The sequence below is a fragment of the Passer montanus genome, unplaced genomic scaffold (assembly GCF_014805655.1).
Source record: "Passer montanus isolate IOZ18808 unplaced genomic scaffold, ASM1480565v1 scaffold85, whole genome shotgun sequence".
NCBI classification, from domain to species: domain Eukaryota; kingdom Metazoa; phylum Chordata; class Aves; order Passeriformes; family Passeridae; genus Passer; species Passer montanus.
The window spans coordinates 763,598-784,487 of record NW_024373812.1 but is presented as its reverse complement, the minus strand read 5'-3'; the positions used below and the strand labels follow the sequence as shown (position 1 = coordinate 784,487).

At 44.0% G+C, this 20,890-nt stretch overlaps 1 protein-coding gene across 1 annotated transcript in view; it reads left to right on the top strand.

Moving 5' to 3' along the window:
• Positions 1 to 2,278: 2,278 nt before the first annotated feature.
• Positions 2,279 to 20,890, top strand: part of UGCG (UDP-glucose ceramide glucosyltransferase) — a 38,070-nt gene continuing 19,458 nt past the window's right edge. The window contains exon 1 of the mRNA XM_039733284.1: positions 2,279 to 2,460. Within this exon, the coding sequence (XP_039589218.1) occupies positions 2,363 to 2,460 (98 nt within the window). The 5' untranslated portion in view covers positions 2,279 to 2,362. The remainder of the gene's footprint in view (positions 2,461 to 20,890) is intronic.

The window sequence follows — 20,890 nt, the reverse complement described above, 5'->3', positions numbered from 1 at the left end:
TACTGGAGACAGGCGCTCAGTCTTCCTCAGTTTCCTGTACTGTGATATTTTAAGCTAAGGTACTCTTTTGCATAGGCTATTTCTGCCTTAGAAGAGAGATGCAAGCAAACCAGGTAAGGGTTACGTGAGCTATATTCCTACAATTAACACGTATCAGCTCTGAATTCTCTGACTCAACTAGTCTTGTGACTGTGCCAACATTGAGCATGGCAATTCAAATCATGGGTAAAAAATGCCTATAATGCTCATTGAGGCAATCTTAAATTAATATAAATGTGATCATTAGACTCTAAATGAAGGAACAAACAGAAAAAAACCCTGCCACCTTCAGTTACAAATGACATACAAACACAATAGGGGAATTTGAAAATTAAGGTAATTTGTTTTACTTGAAAAGTTATTTTTAAGGAAGTTATAATAGGAAATCACTGAAGCCAGTGAAAAGTCATGTTGGTGGCCCCATGATTTATTTATGTGGAAACTAACATTAACCAGGAACTAACAGACTATACAGGCAGTGTTTGCACTAGAATGGAATGATACCTCACCTATTCTTACCAGTTATTAGTAGCTTTTCACTTTTAGTTTTAAATTATACTTTTAATTTGGTCGTGTCCACACCAGATGAGATCCCTTTTAAAATTACTATTACTAATTATTCTTTTAAATTACTATATTTTAACTTCTCACATACAGCTAGAGCTAACTTGAAACCCAACTCTTTCTACAGTTATTGTGGTGGGTAGAATACTTTTCAAAACCACAGTTGAGTTCTTAGCAGAATTTATGAACACTCCTGACACTACATTAATAATAGAAAGCTGTGGAGGAAAAAAAAAATTAGAGAACATGCATACACTGCGATGTTCAGCTTGTGTTATTGGTGAAGACTCCTGAGAAAAAGTATACCTTCTCGTGTACAGGTAAACATAGTCTCTTATGTAAGGCTATGCTTATTCTGGCAAGCTCAGTATAGTCAAGGCACAGCCAGTCAAGTAATTTTATCCTCCCACAGCATATCCCAGATTAATGGAGTTAAATTTAAAACAGTTAATGCAATGCATGTTTGCCTATTACACAATAAGGAAAAAAAAAGAAAGAGATAAATTGATATTTCTGACCCCAGATCAAAAATGCTGAACTGTAAAAGAAAGCAGAAGTGTTGGGAGGTTTCTGCATGTGAACCCCCTCAAAAATGGAGCCACATCACAGTAATAGGAATTGCTATAAACACTGTAATGAAATAAGGCAAGAATAGCTGGCTCAGAGGATTAGTAATGAGCAACTGACTCTTTCATTAACTGGACACTAACTCAAACATAGCCAAGGCTGGTAGTCACCAGGTTGCTTTAGCACTGCTTGGGCTTCACAGATGGCAGTAAGACTGCTGGAATTGCCCCAGTCCTTGGAGCAGCTGCTCTGACTCACAGAGTTCAGTGCTGCCAGCAACTCACAGGTGCACACCTATGCTAGAAATAGCAATCCCGTCCTGCAGCATTCAACATCACCAAGAAAGTGTTCAGACTCAAAAGCAATACAGAAAAATAACAAAGGCCATGCAGCCCTGTATCAACTCCCCTGTACTAGATCTCAGAATCAGAGAGCAGTTAGTGTTGGAAGACACCTCTGGAGATCATCCCATCCAACACCCCTGCCAAGGCAGGGTCACCTAGAACAGGTGAACCAGGAACAAGTGCAGGTGGGTTTGGAATGTCTCAGGACAAGGAGACTCCATGACCTCCTTATGTAGCCTGTTCCAGGGCTCTGCCTGTGTAAAGTTCTTTCTCACGTTGAGATGAACTTCTTGGTGAAACTTCTGATTTAGTTTATGGACACTGTTCCGTGTCGTGTCGCTGGGCCTCGCTGAAAAGACTCTGGGACCATGGTCTTGGCACTCGCTTTTGAGATATTTATATGCATCAATGAGATCCCCTCTCAGTCTTCTCTTTTCCAGACTGAACAACTCCAGCTCCCACAGCCTCTCCCCAGAGATGCTCGGCAACACCGGCAATATCCGTCTGCCCCCGATCCCCGCCTGTGTGCACAAAGGGTTGCGGTCTCCTCAGCGGCCAGCACCAAAGTTACACGATACGGAACCAGCGCCTCTGCCGCGTCCGCACCCCTCCCCGGCGGGCGTGGCGGGCTACCCCCGCCCTTCGCCTGCCGCCGCGGCCCCGCACCTCCCTCGGCGGCCCGAGGGGGACGGACCCAAGGTCAGGCGGCGGCGGCAGCGGCGGCGGGCGGGGGCCGGGCCGGTAACGGATGTGCCCGCCCGCCCCGCCCGCCGCCCCCGGGCCGCCCGCGCCCCCGCCTCGCTCCGCTCCGCCGCCGGCTCCTGCTCGGGCCGCCGCGCCCCCCGGGGATGGCGGTGCTGGCCCTAGCCTCGGAGGGACTCGCCATCTTCGGGCTCATCCTCTTCGTCGTGCTCTGGCTCATGCACTTCATGTCCATCATCTACACGTAAGCGCTGGGGTGCGGGGGGATGGCGCCGGCGTTGTTCCGTCACCCACCCGCCATCGCGCTCGGAGCGCCCGGGCAGCGGGCCCCGTCCGCCGCGCCGCCTCCGCCCCGGGCTGGCGGCTCCCCTGCCCCGGGTGTCAGCCCGGGAACCCGCCTGCCTGCCTGCGGTGGGTCTCCCGCAGACCCCGCCGAGACACCCGGGGTCGGGCTGGCCGTGCTTAGGGCACGGCTGTGTCCCTGCCGTCGGTCTGCGGGTAAAAACCGTCCTCTGGTTGAATGCCTCTTGCTCCGTGCGGTGATCTTTGCTCCGTAGCCCTTAGTGCTGCTGGGGAAGGTTTGGTGTTTGTTGTGTTCTGGTATACACTTGTGAAGTGTGGCTTTCCCGGTGGTAGTGGGAGACCAGGGTGCACAGACTTACAAAATGTATGATGTTTGGCTGCAAAGGCTGTACGGCAGAACAACTGAAAGAGCACAGTACTGTGTGCCAGCCATAAGCACACTTCTTTTTTGTATTGAGAAATAATGATAGTGCTAGTAAAACAAGTATATGTAGTGAGTCAGATCCTTCTTGGGTAAGTCCAAGTAAAAATGCCTTTAGAGTTTGTGAACAATGTTTGCATTTTAGTGACTGACAAAGCAGATAATTCCTCTGCCAGGTTCTTTCTCTGGGTATGTGGGGAAAGGATTAAGAATGCATCTCTTGGTTGTCGTTTTGCTCTCTTAAGTAAAAGGCCACTCTTGCATCACTACTAGGATTAGAAAATACCTGAATTTCTGTTTGCTTTCTTTGTGCTTATCTGTTCTCCTTTCTTGCTGCTCTACTGCATCTGATAGGCATCTGTGATAAACCTCAGCCCTTACTGAAAGCAAAGCTCACAGAATGGGTCAAGTTGGAAAGGACCAGTGAGGATCATCTGTTAATCCTAAAGCAGGGGACTGTGTCCAGATGATTCTTGAATGCCTCCAGTGAGGGAGATTCCAGAAGCTCTCTGGACACCCTGTTCCAGTGCTCAGCCACCTGCAAAGTAAAGAAGTCCTTTCTAATATTTAGGTGGAACTTTCTGTGCACCACTTTCTGCCTTTTGTCCTGTTGCTTGCCATCACTGAGAAGGGCCTGGCTCCGTCTTCTTGGCGCTCTTTCTTCAGATACTTGTAGACACTGATGAGGTCCCCTTTCAGTCATCTATTTTCAATATTGAACAGGCCCAGCTCCCTCAGCCTTTCCTCATATGAGGGATGCTCCAGTCCCTTAATCATCTTCAGAGTTCTCTGCTGGACACTTTCTATTGTCTCTCTTTTACTGAGGAGCCCAGAACTGGACACAGCATTCCAGGTGAGGCCTCTCCAGGGCTGAGTAGAGGGGCAGGGTTACCTCCCTTGACCTCCTGGCAATTCTCTTCATGATGCACCTCAGGATGTCAATGGCCTTCTTGGCTACCAGGACACACTGCTGGCTCATGGAGAGCTTGTTGTCCACCAGCTCCCTCTCTGCAGAGCTACTTCCCAGCAGGTCACCCCCAGGCTGTGCTGGTGCCTGGGGTTGTTCCTCCCCAGGTGCAGGACCCTGCACTTGCCTTTGCTGAATTTCAGAAGGTTCCTCTGTGCCCATTGCTCCAGGCTGCTGAGGCCCTTCTGAAGGGCTGCTCAGCCCTCTGGGCTATTGGCCACTCCTCACAGCTTTGTGCTGCCAGGAAATTGCTGAGGAGACCTCTGCCCCTTCATCCAAGTCATTGGTGGAAAAATTAAACAAGACTGGGCCACTATTGGACCTTGGGGGACACCACAAGTGACAGGCCTCCAACTAGAGCCTGTGCCACTGATTGTGACTCTGGGATTTGCTGTTCAGCCAATCTTCAATCTGCTTCACTCTTCACTCATGCAGTCCACACTTTCCAAATTGAACTTATGGATACCAAAGATTTGCTTCTGCCTAATTTTTTTCCTTTTTTTTTTTCTTTTGTGGTTTTGTTGTTGGTTTTTTGTTTATTTTTTTTTGGGGGGGGGGCGTTGTTTGTTTTTTTAAATGTGAAGTTGCTAATAAGCTCTAATAATTTTATTTTCTTCTACTGTAGTTCAATTATCCTTAGACCTTATATTCACTTGGATAATTAACTTCTTTATTGAAAAATACCTCTATGGGTTCCCTTGGACACAAGTGGTAGGATTTTAGTACTGGGGGGCAGAAGGGGTGCTTAGTGGGGGGAAGAGACTGCTTTGGGCATGGCTGATTTTGGTCAGCTTTAGAGATGATTAAAACTGTCCACTGCATGCTTAAATCTCAACCTGTCAAGTGAGCATGTGTAGTGCTACTGCTCATAACTCTTTTACAAATAAGTGACAACTGAAATGGGCAGGAGACACTAATGGGGAAGCTCTGCAAGAGGATGAACGGGAAGCTGAAGGATGAGATATGCTAAGAGATGTGAGAAGAAAGTGTGGTGGCCTGTCAGCCTCAAAGTATAAATAAGTATAAAATTATAACGGAAATATGTGATCAGTTACATAATCACCTGACTTATATAATTTGACCAGTAAGAGCAGGCCCAGGCCTTTGGAGACTCAGGCTTCTATTGGCTGGTTGAGCAGGAAGTAACAGGCTCAGCCAATGAGGATTGACCTCATGGGCTCCCAAGGTGTATAAGGGAGCAAGGTCTGAATGAAGAGAGCTGCTGCTGCACGATCTCAGTGTGCCGTGTCACTGGTCTATCTCCAACACTGTGACAACTGGTGGACCCCGACGTAATCGCAACAGCTCTCGCCAACAGAGCGGGGAGACAGATGGGGCAACAAGGAAGAGTTGCCCGCAGCTTTAGAGCTGTGAAGAGCAGCGTTCACAGCGCCGTGGGGCAACCAGGAGGAGGTGCCTGCAGCCTTCGAGCTGCGAAGAGCAGCATATAGAGCCGTGATTGGTCCGGACCCCACCTTTTATTTTTTCTTTTAATTTTTCTTTTTTGTAAGTGGAAGACACCGCCAGCATGGGAGCATGGGCTTCAACACCAGTCCCCTCCTGAAGGTATGGACTCCATACCCATTTTAAAGAAAAGATTTGAAAATCATGAAGAGCAGGCTTTATTAGCCCTCATAATATGGTGTGAGAGCCACGGACTGGATGTATCAGAAGGGGCTGCCCTAGATTTAAAAACTTGGGAGTGGGCCGGCCAACATATCCTTACAGCTGCCTCCACAGAAGATGACTCTGCCATTTATGTTATCAAACCATGGAGACTCAAAATAAACATGATAAAAATGTTGCAGAGCGAGCGGGTGGTGAGAGCAGCAGAGGGATCACAACTAGTGCCGTCCACGGAGGCGAATGGCGAAAGTGCGGCACCAAGGGAGGCGTTGGGGCAGGCAGGTGCTGTGCAGGGTGTGAGAAGGAAAAGGATGGGTACAGAAAGTACAGTGTGTTGGGAGGCTTATGGGTGGAGTCATGGGGCCTCCCCAGGTGAGGGTGACCTACCTGGGGAGTGCCCTGACACCCTCTGGGACCAGGATCTGTTGGCTGATCACCCCGTCCCTGAGGCCGCTGGTGAAACCACCCCAAGTGGCTGTTCTGTGTTAAATGGGCACTCTGCAGCCCCTCTGTGCCCTGCCACTGCTGCTGAGGCCTCTGAAACAACTCTCCACTTTCCCTCTCTGTGTTCTGCTGCCCCTTGATCTGCCATGCTAGCAGAAATCTCCGTAAGGACCAGCACACATTGCCAGCAGGATGCACTGCTGCTGATGCAGATGAAAGAGAAACCCCAAGTTCACCAGAACCACTCCCTCCCGAGACCAACTGGACCAGCTCCAAGACCACAGCCTCAAGCCCCCTACCACGGGGCGTGCCTGCGTTTTCTGCCCAGCCTCCAAGGGGTGGGGATGTATCTGCCCATCCCCATGACTTGGGGGTGTGCCTGAGAAATGCATCACCAGGAGCTCCAGAGACATCATACACGGAAGCAGTGCTGCTGTCCCAGTCGCTCCAATGCTGCCGGACTGAGAGATTTCTCTAGATTATGCACCAGCTAAGAACACAATATACACCAGAGAAGATGCCTCTGCCGCTGCTGAGCCACGACAGCGCAGAACTTTCCCTTTCAACCCTGGTGGGTCACCCTGTGCCAAGCCTAAAATTGTGTTCTCAGTTATCCAGAATTGTGCAGACATGTTATTTAAGGATAAAAGCTGTTAGGCAAATTTATAACTAACCAGCCAAAGGTACAAATAAGTTCTAAAGCTTATAGGGTTATTAAGAAAACACCAAAAGTTAACCTACTCAATATGCTTGTAAAAGAAAGCCTTACATACATTGTTCTCAAACAATATTATTGATAATATTTAAACTTTATCACCTTATATCTAACTGGACCTTGTGATAACTCTAAATAATGGCAACATAACACTTAACTTGGTCACTTTCAGTTTAATGATTATTCATAATCCCTCAAGGAAAAGCACACCTTGGGCCCTTAGAATGACAACTCACTTGTAACTTTACTCAAATACTTCAATAATCAAATTTTTTAAAGACATTACAAACACAAAGGTGTGTCATTTTTGCTCATGTGCCAAGATGTGGCCTGTGCAACCTAAGATGTGAGATGGTTCCTTTGATAATTTGGAATTAGTCTTGTAAACAGTACTTTCAGAAGCAGTTGTATAGTTCACTAAATACAATTCATACAGTGATAAAGTGTGTTACACCACTAGTATCCCCTACACAGCACTATAAAATATACTTTTTAAACAGAAAAGAGGGAATGCCTAGTGCTGTGTATGCCCTAAAACAGGTGACACTATTAAAAGCATTCTATATATTTAAAGAAATGAAGACTAAGACTATAGATAAGAGGCCTGAACTAATATTTTCTTGTTGTTTTTCCCGCAGTTCTGAGAATTTAAGTTTCCCGGTGCTAGATTAAGCTGTTTCTTATTTTAGAGTTAAGTTGCAAATTTGTAACCGTTGAGTTGTTTCTTATTGTTAGGGCTGTGTTGTAAATTTGTAACTGTTGAGCTGTTTCCTGTTGTTAGAGTTAAGTTGTAAGTTCGTAACTGTTAAGCTCTAGGCCAGGCCTTTTTGGTAACTTGTATCACTGGTGGTCCCACCTGACAGCTCTCTGAGTGAACGTCACAAATTCAAGAATGTATAGCGTATCACCAACTCAAAAGAGCCCTAGGCCTGTTAAATTGAGTCGGAGGCTCATTCAAGGCCTAGGTCGAGGTTTTACACAAAGCAGTGTCCGTCACCTTGTCTGCAAGGCGCCTGCAGAGGATGACAGACACTGCTTTTGTATTTAAAAACAAAAAGGGGGAACTGTGGTGGCCTACAGCTGGCCTGTAGGCCTCAAAGTAGAAATAATTATAAAATTATAACAGAATTATGTGATCACTTATGTAATTACCTTATTTATATAATTTGGCCAGTAAGAGCAGGCCCAGGCCATTGGAGACTCAGGCTTCTTCTGTCTGGCTGAGCAGGAAGGAACAGGCTCAGCCAGCCTGTTACTGGTCAATGAGGATTGACCGATCCCTCAGGTCAAGGAGGATTGACCTCATGGGCTCCCAAGGTGTATAAGGGAGCAAGGTCTGAATGAAGTGAGCTGCTGCTGCATCAACTCAGGGTGTCTTGTCACTGGTCTGTCTCTGAAACTGTGACAAGAAAGAACAGGGAAGAGCTAGAGGGAAGGGAACACTTCTGGGCAGACGATGCCACAGGAGCTGCCCCCTCAGAGGGACTGCCTCCTGTGGAGGCAGTAGTGGAGCAGGGGCCCTGCTGAGTGCACTTTGGGCTGCAGGTAAGGCACTCCTGAAGGGACTGCAACCTGGGGGCAACCCATGCTGGTGCAGAGATGCCCTGAGGGGCTGCAGCGCCATGGGTGACTCTCCCCTGAGGAGACTGCAGCTTGTGCCAGGCCCTCACTGGGGCACAGACTCTGACAAAGGGATTGCAGCCTGCACAGCAGTCACTCCTGAGCAGTTACACCTGCTAGAGCACAGTAACAGTTTAAGAAAAAACAGCAGTGGAAGAAAATGAGTAAGAAGTAAGGCATGGCAGAAAAAACATTATGTACTGACCCTTGCTTCCTGCATCATCTTGCTGAAGGGCTGGGGAGGGACCGAGGATAAGGAACCATGCAAATGAGCAGTTCAGATAGAAGGGTAAGGGGGAAATGTTTCTTATAGAAGCAGAGCCTGGAGAAGGAGGACAAAAGGTACTTCGCTAACAATTAGGTTGTCTTTTTTTCCTCAATACCCAAATTGATAATTAGTTACCTGATGATTGCCAGTAGTTTAAATTGAATTGCCTGAGTTGAAGCGGTTTTGTCTATGGCAGTAGTTGCTGGGGAATGCAGGCAGCAGCTGGACCTGGTATGGCCTGCATCTAGAGTATTTGCAGTGGTGCGAAATCTGGAAAGAGTTGTATTTTTTGTTAATAGAATTTAAAAGTACATCTACAAATTGTGTGTTAACGGGTGGAAAACTTGTCAGTTGTGGACACAGTGGGTAGGAACTGGGGTGATCCAGTCAGCCTCTGAGGCCCCTGGTTCTGGTTACAGCAGGGCTCTGGAATTGCCATCTCAGTCGGGCCAGAGTCAGGAGCTGTCTTTGACAGAGTAATGGGCTGATGGCAATGGGGATATTTAGAGTTCAGTGCAAAACAGTGTCTCATGGTTGGAGGTGAGCAGCTGGTAGCACTGAGGTGACCAAATTGCAAACTGTTCTGGGTTCACAGGCAGTTGTAAAGGAGCTGCCCTGGTCACAGTGATTTGGCAGATCCGAGGAAACAGGACCACAGCTCCCCATAGTGTGACCATGCAGCTGCCCTTTGAAGTGAAAATAAGGAAGTGGGGAACACCATCCTAAGCAATTGTCCTTGCAGCATCTGTGGTGGTGATGGGATATATGTGATGGCTGGAGAGGGCACCGTGCTGGTGCATTTGGAGCCTGTGCCACTTGTTAGCATTACCCTGTGGGAGGCAGCATGCCTGGGAGGTTGTCTAATGGAGGTGCACATGGAGGAATGGCCTGGTCCTGTAAGCAAGATAGTCCTGTGAAGGAAAGGTGAAGGAGGTGATCAGTGGTAGTTGCTTTGAATGCTGGAGCATGTTTATGGGGAAAGGGTACCAGATAAACAATGCTGAAAATGCTGCTGTTATGGCTGAAAAGGCTGGTGGCTGGACACCATTACTAATGCCCTTCATCTCATATAGACTAGTTTTATTCTGGATGGCAGGCACAGCACACTGCACCCTTTCTGAGACCCCTGAGGTAGGAAAGGGTCTTCACTTATGGACAGAAACTGCTTTTTATGTCAGAAGATGCAGTATTAGAATACATAGAATATTAGAGGACATTTGTCATATACTGAATAACACATTGTTCCTATTACAGGCAGTAAAGAAAAAGGATGAAAGTAGTTAGTCTTCCAGTTTTCTCCTTACAGACAGTATTGTTGGTTTCATTTTTTTTGAAGTCATTGAGATACTGCTTGTACTCAATCTGCTCTGTGTCTAGCTGTGCTGTATTGGTGAGTTGGAAGGTCCCATCTGTGCCACTGGAGTATTAAGATAATCTTGTAACACGACAGTAAAGCTGTTGTGGACTAGACAGTCATCCTTCTGTGGTTTCCCACTGGTATTTAAAAAGTTTGTTTTAGTAAATGACTTAGAATGTGTGAATTAAGTAGGTAAATGGAGTTTTTCAAGAAAGTAAGCTTTTTTGTCTTGAAATGCCTTCAGCAGTTGTTGAGATTAAGATTGGGACAATATTTCCTTTGCATTGGTCCATGCTGTATTTGCATTCAAAGTTGTAGGGTTTGGATATGTAAGGTACTGTTCTTCCATTCTGTTGCAAAATCTGGTTCTTGCCACCTCTTTCCTGTACTTTAAATGGATTTGAAACACAGAAACATCTAGGCTGGAAAAGGGCTATCTATTCTTGATAGCCCTTTCCATGAAGAAATTCTTCCTGATATCCAAGCTGAACTTCTTCTGACTTGAGGCCATGTCCAGTCGTCCTATCAGTAGTTGCCTAAAAGACATCAACCCCCACCTGGCTACACCCTCCTTTCAGAGTTGCAGATACCAATAAGATTTCCTGAACCTCCTCTTCTCCAGTATGAGCAACCCCAGCTCCCTCAGCTGCTTCTCACAGGACTTATTCTCTAGACCCTTCTTCGGCTGTGTTGCCTGTCTCTAGACAAGCTCCAGCACATCAATGTCTTCCTTGTTGTGGGAGGCCCAAAACTGAACACAGGATACAAGGTGTGGGCTCACCAGTGGCAAGTAAAGAGAGACAATCACTGCCCTGGTCCTGCTGGCCACACTATTTCTGATATGAACCAGGATTCCATTGGCTTTCTTGGCCTCCTGGACACATGTCTGGCTCATGTGCAGGCAGGTGTTGATCAGGACCTCCAGGTCCCTTTGTACTGGGCAGCTTTCCAGCTACTCTGCCCTCAGCATGTAGCCCTGCATGGGCTTGTCTGATTCCTGAGCAGCACCCAGCAGTTCACCTTGCGGAACCATTGTCGTGGCTTAAGCCCAGATAGAAATTAAGCACCCACAGCAGCTCACTCACCCCCCCCCCACTACTTCCACCTTGGTGGAACACCACCTCACAATTGATCCTGGCCTATTGATCCAGATCCCTCTCCAGAGTCTTCCTACCCTCCAGCAAATCAACACTCCTGGCCAATTGTGTGTCATTGTGAATGTACTCTGCACTTGATCCCATTGTCTGGGTCCTCAATAATGATACTAAAGATGTTAGATGTTTGTCAACTCTCTTAAGCTATTTATTTATCTTTTTGTCTGTATTTATCTGGTCAAAAAAGCCTGAAGTTCTGTGAAGTCATGTTCTGGCTTTGAGTCTTCATTATTCTTGTCTCACTTGTCAGTGGCAAGTCTAATTACAGCACTTAATGGAAATCACTTCTAGGTAGCCACAGTCAGTTGATATTGAGGTTGCTCATTTTCTTGGTTCCCAGGTGTAAGTGGGAAGGGTAGTGCATGACACTTATTTGATAAACATACTGCTGGTTTTAGACAAATTGTTTTAAAAAGCTTTTAGTTACAGTAGTCAATGAAGAAATAATGAATTCTGCATTTATGTGGCATTTGGGTGTAACTGGGCCTTGTCTGCTGAGTGAAAATCAAGATTTTTCAGAAACATATACGGGTAATAAAAACCCAGACATAACTAAAATTAATTAGTAACCTTATTGTGTGTATGGACACTAGGAGGAAATTCAGTTTGCACAGATGCCTAAAACTCAAGTTTTCTGAGGTACTTCTGCAACACTGAAAGGCTTCTTAAATATGGTTTCCAAATCTAGAGCAGAAACCTCCACAGAGCTGATGTCTAACTTCTAGGTTTTTTTAATGTGAAGTTAATACTTTGGTTAATAATTCCTCATTGCACAGTAATTGTGATACTTAATTTTTAAGAAAAAAAATTATTTCTCTTGGGTTTGTTTGTCTTGTCAGCCCTTTCTTTTTACTCTTTGACCATCTCTTGCTGCAAATGGATAACAACATTGTAGCAAGGCAAATCTGAAAGATAGCAATGCAAAGATTGGAAGTCAAGTAGAGTTATTGGGGAGGAACACAAGAAATTGATAGGGTGTGGAAACACAGAAGTCAGAATAAGCAGAATATCCTGAGTTGGAAGGGACCCACAAGGATCATAGAAGTCTAGCTCTTCTTCCTGCACAGGACCAGCCTCGAGAGTCTCACCATGTGCCTGAGAGCATTGTGCAAACACTTCTTTAGCTCTGGCAGACTTGGTGCTTTGACCATGTCCTTGCAGAGGAATCTTTTTCTCGTATCCAGCCTAAACCTTCCTTGACCTTCAGGCCATTTCCTCAGGTCCTGTCACTGGTCACCACAGAGAATAAATCAATGTCTGCCCCTCTTCTTCCCCTCATGAGGAAGTTGTAACTGCAGTGAGGTCTTCCCTTCGTCTCCTCCAGGCTGAACAGACCAAGTGACCTCAGCCACTCCTGATAAGGCTTCTCCTCCAGACCCTTCATCTTCTTTGTTGCCCTCCTTTGGATGTCATCTAATAGCTTTATATATTTTTTTCTGTATTGTTGTGCCCAAAACTGCACACAGGACTTGAGGGGAGGCTGCCCCAGTGTAGAGCAGAGTGGAACAATCTCTAAAAATTTAGAGGTGAAAGCCATTTTTTTCAATACTGTAAGGGAAGTGGAATGCTTTAGGTGGGAAATGCCAGTTGAAGGTTAAGTTCCATCTCCTGCTTGAAGCTGAAACAAATTTTTATAGTTTGCTTATACATGTTGCATTGATATGATAATAATAGCTTGTGGTAGAAGATGGAAACTGTTGAAGGAACGTTAAGTTTGAGATGCACAAAATGATCACGTGTCAATGATTGCTGGGGCCATTTGTCATCTTCATTAATGACATGGACTATGTGACGTGATCATCAAGTTTGCTGATGGTACAGAACTAGAGAGGAGGCTGATACACCAGATGAGTTCAGAGGGACCCAGACTGGCTGGAGAAATGGTCTGACAGGAAGCTTATGAAGCTCAGTCCAGCAAAATGCCATGTCCTGCACTGGGCAGAAATAACTCCATGCATCAAAACAGGCTAGGAACTGAGAGGCTTGGAAACAGCTAACAGCTTGGCAGAGAAAGACATGGGAGTGCTGATTGATGCCAATCAGCCTACCAAACATCAGTTTGATTATGAACAGTGACATGCTTTTTGCGGAGAAAGCCATTGCTGCATTGTTAGCAAGTGGAAGAAGGTGATCCTTCTGTTCTACACAGCACCAGAAAGGCTGTCTGGGGTGTAGAGCACAGTTCTGGTGTCTCCAGTGAGTCATGGGTATGCTGGAACAAGTCGAGCTTAGTGCTACAAGGATGATGGTGGAACTGCAGCATCCTTCACTCAAGGAGGCACTGAGAGCTGGAACTCTGCCAGGAGAAGGCTTGTAGGGATCCTGTTCATGTGTGTGAGTACCTGATTGTTTGGGGGAGTGAAGGGTGTGAGGTCTGGGACTCATCTCAGTGGTGCTGTGTGACAAGATGAAAAGCAACAAATTCAAGTGAAAGACTGTAATTTTAGAGCAAAGAAGACACTCATGGCTGAGAATTGAAACAGGCTTTCTGGAGAGTTTGTGGACGTTCTGTCCTTGGAGGCAGGAGAAACTGGCTGGTCCTTAGCCAAGACCTAATCTAGCTACCCCACTTTGAGCCAGGTGTTTGGAGTAGCTGACCTCCAGAGGTGCCTTCCAACCTCTGCTGTATGGTGATTTTTTTTGTGTGAAAGATGACACCGAGGCAGCTGTTTGGACTATTACAGAGCAATAAACTAAGAAAGGTGGTGTGGAGGCTGTAAGAATTGTGTGTTGCTTGTTTTAAACAATCTGAAGTTTACCTGACATCATGTATTCATAAGGCTTAAATTTAGATAATCCTTAGGGGAAGACATATCTGAAAACAGGAGGTGATTTTTTTATATAATAAGATTGCGGTTAGATGAGTTTCTGCATTACAGGCTTGATAAATGGGGAAAGCAAAACGGCGCAGAACCAGTAATCTGAGAGTGGTAACAGTGTGGGAGAAAACCAATAACGTTGAAGGCAATTAGGGCAGGCTACTTCTTTACTGGGGAGTCAGGAGGATGAGACACAGACTGTAAAATTTGGGGTAAACATTAAGGTATTAGTGATCCTGAATGATTTACCAGAATGCAAGAAACCTAAGCCTAGATTAAAGACATCTAGTGTTCATTTAAAGGAGAGGAATCATGGCAGTGGTGGATGGCGTACTTATGTTGAGAAGAGGGAAGATAGTACAGTAGTTGTATTTTGATTTTAAAGCCTACTTGTCACATCTCTTGGAGTGGTTTGTGTGGAAGGGGAAGATAGAAGGCTAAGATTTGGAGTATGTAATGTGGAAATCAAATGGGTTTGGTTAGTGGAGTTCTTATAAGGCAAAAAAGCATCCAGCTTTGTATGTGAGCTGGAGTGGAAGAAGCTGAATAGTGGGATGGGGAAAAATATCTTTCTGTCAGCTTTTGTCAGGATATGAAGATTTTAAAGAAGTTGATGTTTTAAATGAACTGTTTCCATAAAAGCACAAATTTTGATTAAGGTGGATGTGTAGAATGACTCTAAAAATTGGAATCTGAAATTTCTGTCCTAGCTGCTCTGTGACATGCTAAGCATATAACTAGTTTTACTGGTTTACTAGAGCACCCTTCAGTACTTCTGTCTGTCACTCCCTGAGAATGACACCACTATTTAGCATTATGCCAGAGTTCATTAGGATTTTTAAACTGCTTTTTAACTGAAATAAAATACCATAGTTTTGACACATTTAATATTGGTTTTACAATTTATTATAAACATTCTACTGTTTATAATAAATTATTGATTATTTTATTCTGAGAGGTGTTTTCCTATACACTAAAAAAAGATTAAAAAAAATTTGCTAATTGCAAGGTGACTTGTTTTGCATTGTCTTATATACCTTACTTTTAATAGTAGGTGATGAGGACATATTGTAGACTATATCTTCTCGTAAGTAGTGTGGGTGAATTCATACCCTGAATCAAATTATTTCAGTTTCAGCATGTATAAAGAAAGTCTTATACTGTCCTTTGCACAACTAAGGTAAAAAACATTCTTGCAAGTGTAAACTTGTAAGATAGAAAGCTGATGGGATGCATTGTACTAAGTGAAAGCTTAGGACCTTCTTGCCAGTGCTACTTTCTTGAGGAATTGTTTTATTTCTTATGGCAGTTTTTTGAACACCTGCTGGGTGCTTCTAGTGGACCAATCTTTTTTCATTAAAGCAGCAGGATAACTAACAACCTATCTTTGCCTGTTTGTGCTGGTAGCCGATTTGGTCAGGTTTTGACCACTTGAGTTCCGCTCTTAGAAATACCACTTTGTGAACTAAAGATCGTTTTGTTTTCTTCCCCCTCTGTTGATAGAGCTCATCTTGGATTTGTTCACAATAGAGTCCATGAGGAGGAATCCGTAAATGAAGTTAACCATTCAGTTTTATGTTGTTTGCAGCTGTCCTATTCTTGTTAAGCACTTGCTTTGATCTTGATTCAATTTGCCCATGTTGTAGGGATTTCCCAGATGGCTGCTGCTTTGGTTTAATAATGGGTAGTATGCTGCACCTTATTTTATGAAGTGGAAGTATCACTTGTCTGGTCATATGCACACATTATTAAAATATTCAAGCTGATAACAACCAGATATTGGTCAATGTACCGAGCTGTTATGGAGCAAATATCCCACATATTTTGTATTGAAATACTTTGAGTGAAAAATTGGATCAAAATTGAATTCAAAATTTTTACTTCACATTTACTTCACATTAAGCATTTTTTAGAGAGATAATGCATATGTTTTATACCTGCATTTCCAAGCAGATTCTTTTGAGTAGATTGTGTGATGGTGACGGCAGTAAATTTTTTGAGAGTACAAACCAACTATTGTGGGTTTTTGTAGATATAAGACAGATAAAATTTATGAATTTAGTTTTTCTGGTTTATACCTGTCAGAAATGTAAAAATACCCATAAGATTACCCTTCTTAAATGCAGTCAAACATGATGTTGAGTGTAGAAGTGTTATTTTACGTTAAAATTCTCTTTCAAAGCATTTTTGTTTTGATGTAATTGCTTCCTTCAGTTTCTGATGTTTCATACAGGAGACTAATTCAAGCTTTCCGAAGCATTTGCAGCATGAGGACAGTGACCCTCTCACTGACTACTGTGTAGTCCAGACAACATTTACTGCTTTTTTATTACCCCAGCTGTGGGTAATATGGTCCCAGACCGTGTGTTCAAACCTGTGTGAATTGGTGTTTTAGTGTCTTTTTCAGCAGTATACTCTTTTGTACTCTGGAAACACTTGTTGCTGAGTCAATGAAATAAAAATCAGACTGTCATACACTGAAAATAAAGAAAAAATGTTGGCATGGTACCTGCTATATAGTTGTTAATATAGTTTCTTATGAGCCATTAACATAATTCCATTGTTTTGGAAGTTTTGAGGGAGAAGTAACTGGAAAAAGCTGCACAAAAGGAGCAGCCTGGGGTCTGTAGGATGCACGTTATGTAATGTTTAGCAAATCATGTTGTCATTTAAACTTGTGCCTTATGAAATAAATAAGGCTGAGCTAGTTTAATCTTAACAGATTTTCAAAATAAAAGTCAGAAGACAAAATTGAATACTCTCAAAATAAAATTGTTCTAAAGCTTTGTGTTTTAGAAGCTCCCAAACATTGATGAGTTGATCCTGTACTAAAAACTGTCTTCTGTGGTTGGTTTATCTGGCCCAGAGTTATGGCCATCCCCTGGAGACGCTTTCATAAACAAAACACGAATTTTGTTGGATGCAGCAGTTCTCTAAACTTGCATAGTGTTTGTTGCAAGGAGTACCAAAACCATTTCTGTTTCTGTGCCTTAGTGAATCTTGATTTGATGCTCAAGGGGACAATCCACATCCCTTCCTTCTACTATACCTTTCTAAACATTTCTGCAATACTAATCTGCCTTTAGTGAGCATGTGGTTATGTGATGACTCAGATCAGCAAGCGAGTTTTTTCTGTGGGGTAGTTCCCTGTTTAATCAGCAGGCTGATCTGATTTGTCTTGTGGTGCTGACTGTTTTATAGCCACAAGTGGGCTGAGGGTGTGGGAAAGCAGAATCAGGGAATAAGCTGCTGTTTTGATGGCAGACTGCAGATAGACTACAAAGAAAAACAGTGTGTTTATTTTAATATTCAGCATGATGCAGTAATGGATGTGTTGTAGGCATCTTGCTATGTCTTTATTAACTCTTAAACTTGCTGAATTGTGAACTATGAAAGATTCAGTCAGTAAAAGGGTTCCTATTGCTTCAGGTTCAGCCACAGCCTATTGTACAGCTGTTTGTTTCTCCCTTTATCCTGAGGGAGTGGGAGGGGAGTTGGAGAGGAAGTGTGTTTGCTGGCTTTAAGCTGAGGTCTCTGGTGTTTGCTCTTTCTTGCTCTTAAAAGATAAGGTTGGGTTTTTTCCTACTTGAAACTGTAAAACAGATTTGAAAGCATTTTCAATTCCCGCCATTCAATTCCCCCCTGTTTTAGAAAAGACTGTGGGATGCATGTACTGAATGTGACTTGATGGTAATACTTGGAAAATGCTAGTTAAAGAATTTAAAACCTCCAGTAGGGCATGGAGGTTTTAAATTTGAAATGGCAAATAGCACTATATTGGACTTCAACATGTTGAGAATAGTTATGTGATTTTTGTCCTTATTCTTAGCCACTGATTGAACGACTCCTTTCCAAAACGGAAAAAGTAAATTGGTGTTTGGTTTTTGAGAACACTCACCTTCTAAAAAATAACAATGATCACAGTCTAGGTTCTTTCTTGATCAATTCCAGTTCAAGACCTCTAATTTGACCCTTTTTTTTTTCAAGTTTTGATTCTTGAGCTTCTTTTAGCTTAACTTTTTTTTTTTTTTGATAACTTCTCTTTCTCTCCACTACCCATTGTGATTTCAGTGCGTTATATTGTAAGACCCTTTTCATTTTGTCTGTGGACGTTATGTATAGGACAGGAGAAAATATGCATTGGAATTGAATGAAGTGTTTTATTTGCCGTGTACACTCAGCTGGCCTGTGATGAAGCTCAATTGTAACATGCTTTTCAACATATACCCCTAGTATGCAAAAGGCAGGATTGCATTTATTGTTTTCAGTAGTTTTGCAGGCACACACAAACCTATGGCTGTTTTTCTGCTGGCAGACAGCCATAAGAAGTCTCTGCTACAAAGTGTGTATCTGAATCATAGCTACCATGTTCTTTCAGACTCATCTACTTCCCCCTATCTCTGAACATTTTGTCAAGGCCAAGTGACTTGTTAAATGTCTTTAATTACATAAGGGTTTCCCCTTAAGTGTTGTTGTCCACAGTTGCCTGATTCTGCTCCTCCCTATTGTTGGATCTGAGGGTTGTGTAGCGATGAGGTTGGTGAGTGGGTGGATTGACTTGCCATGTGTCCGTATGGCTGTTGAATTGGATGTGAATTGGATAAGGTGACAAAAGTGGAGGATGGGAAAGAAAGCCTTTGTGAGAGCAATGACTGACTGGTGCAATGGTTTACCCAGGCCAGCAGCTAAGCAAGGGTGCCTGGCACTAGCATATTTCTATAGGCTGATGTCTTGCTTTCAGTCAAGAAAGATCAAAGAGGGGTACGCCTGAAGTATTGCTTCAAGAGTCACTTTTGAACACTGGCATTGTTTTCTGTTACTAATTAACTCAAGTTACCTTTTTTCTGGCAGATAAGGAGCAACCTCTAAGGGAGTGAATGGTGTGAGGGAAAACTGTGATGTGGAGTTGGTTGTGGGACAGTTTTTAGGGGCCTGACCCAAATCTATGGTCAGCTCAGCTCTTCTGGAATTCTGCTGAAGCACGAGGTGGAAGGAGACCCTATTCCTGTTCTTCTCCTGTGATCTTGGCAGCACATTTAGAGCCTTCTTGAACGTACTCTGGAGCTTTGTGCAGCCTTCCTTAGAGTTCAGATGCCTGAACTCTAATTTTGCAGAAGACAATCTGACATGGAAGAAAACAAAATCCAGATTTAACTTTCAGTTGGGTGAGTGATTTGAAGCAGGATTGTATGTGCATCAATACTGGCATGATGTCTTGCTTGGCTGGGATTGATGGCAGCACAGCAGAAGGATTACTGGGGGACCTTTGCTGCCTGTGAAGCTGTATGATTATCTTGCTCCATCCTTTCAAGCTTGCTAGGTTGGACTGATGAAATTCTAACATTACATGTTGAGTAATAATTATGCGGTGGTTTATGAATCTCAGCTAGTTCACTGTGGGATCAGACAATTGTCAGCACAGGACATCTCAGAAACAGAGGAGAAAGGGGGAAAGAGGGAGTGCCTGTGAGCAGTTGCTTGCAGTTAAACTGGTTCAGCTACATTATAAAGCTCCTCTCAAGGGGAAGAAAGGTTTAAAACAAGACCAAGGTGTTTAATTCTTGCTTTAAGAATAATTATTTCCATTTACTAAGGGGCCAGTGGCCACAGGCGATTCTGGGTTTTCTTTTCATTCTGTCTTTCAGTTTTTAAAGCTCTCTGATGTCTATGAGGTCCATAAAAAAGAGTAATGGTGTAGTAGGCCTCCACATTAATGCAGCAGTAGTATTTCTGTGGGCTTAAATCTGGACAGAGGAGTATAAGAAATAGGTACTTGATAGCAGTATGTTATTAGCCTTACTTGTATCATTGTAGAGTCCTCTTGTGTTTCTCTGCCTCCATGTTTTGCTTCCTGATGGGATCTACTAGAGCTATGACAATGGTTGCTTATATATGTCCCACCCCTTCCACCTTCACATGCAGACAAAAACCTGCATATATATTTATTATATAAAATGTAATTATATTAATATATATTTATTATATAATACTACATATAGAAAAAATATTATTCACATAGGAAACATAGCAACGTATGGAGTCATAGAATAGTTCAGGTTGGAAAAGCTCTCCAAGATCATCAAGTCCAACTGTTAACTGAACACTGCCATGTCCACCACTAAACCATGTCCATAAGTGCCATATATACACACCTCTTAACTATCTCCAGGTTTGGTAACTCCTCCACTTAGTTGGATGGCCCATTCCAATGCTTGCTAAGCCTTTTGATGAAGAAATTTTTCCTAATATTCAACCTAAACTTACCCCAATTCTGCAACTTGAGGCCCTTCATCTTGTCTTGTCACTTGTTGCTGGGACCAGAGACTGACCCCCATGTCACTACAGTCTCCTTTCAGGGAGTTGTAGAGAATGATACAGTCAACTCTAAGTCTCCTTTTCTCCAGGATGAACATCCTCAGCTCCCTCAGTATCTTCTCATCAGACTTGTGTTCCAAACCCTTCCCCAGCTCCTTTGCCCTTCTCTGGACACACTCCAGCACCTCAGTGTTCTTCTCGTAGTGAGGGACCCAAAACTGAACACAGCACTTATGGCACAGCCTCACCACTGTACAGGGGGACAGTCACTGTCCTGGTCCTGCTGGCCACACCATTGCTGGTACGGGCCAGGATGCCACTGGCCTTCTTGGCCACCATGGACACATGGCTGTCTCATGTTCAGCTGCTGTCAACCAGCACTCCCAGGTCCTTCACCTCTGGGCTGATTTCCAGCCCTCCCTCCCCAGCCTGCAGTTCTGTATGGGGTTGTTGTGCCCCAAAAGCAGGACCTGGAACATGGCCTTGTTTAACCTTGTTTAACAATTGGCCTTGGCCAGTCAATCCAGGCTGTCCAAATCCCTCTGCAGGGCCCTCCAGCAGATCAGCTTGGTGTCATCTGCAAACTTACTGACAGTGCACTCAATCTCCTCATCTATCATTGATAGAGCTATTGAGCGGGACTGGACCCAGTGCTGACCCCTGGG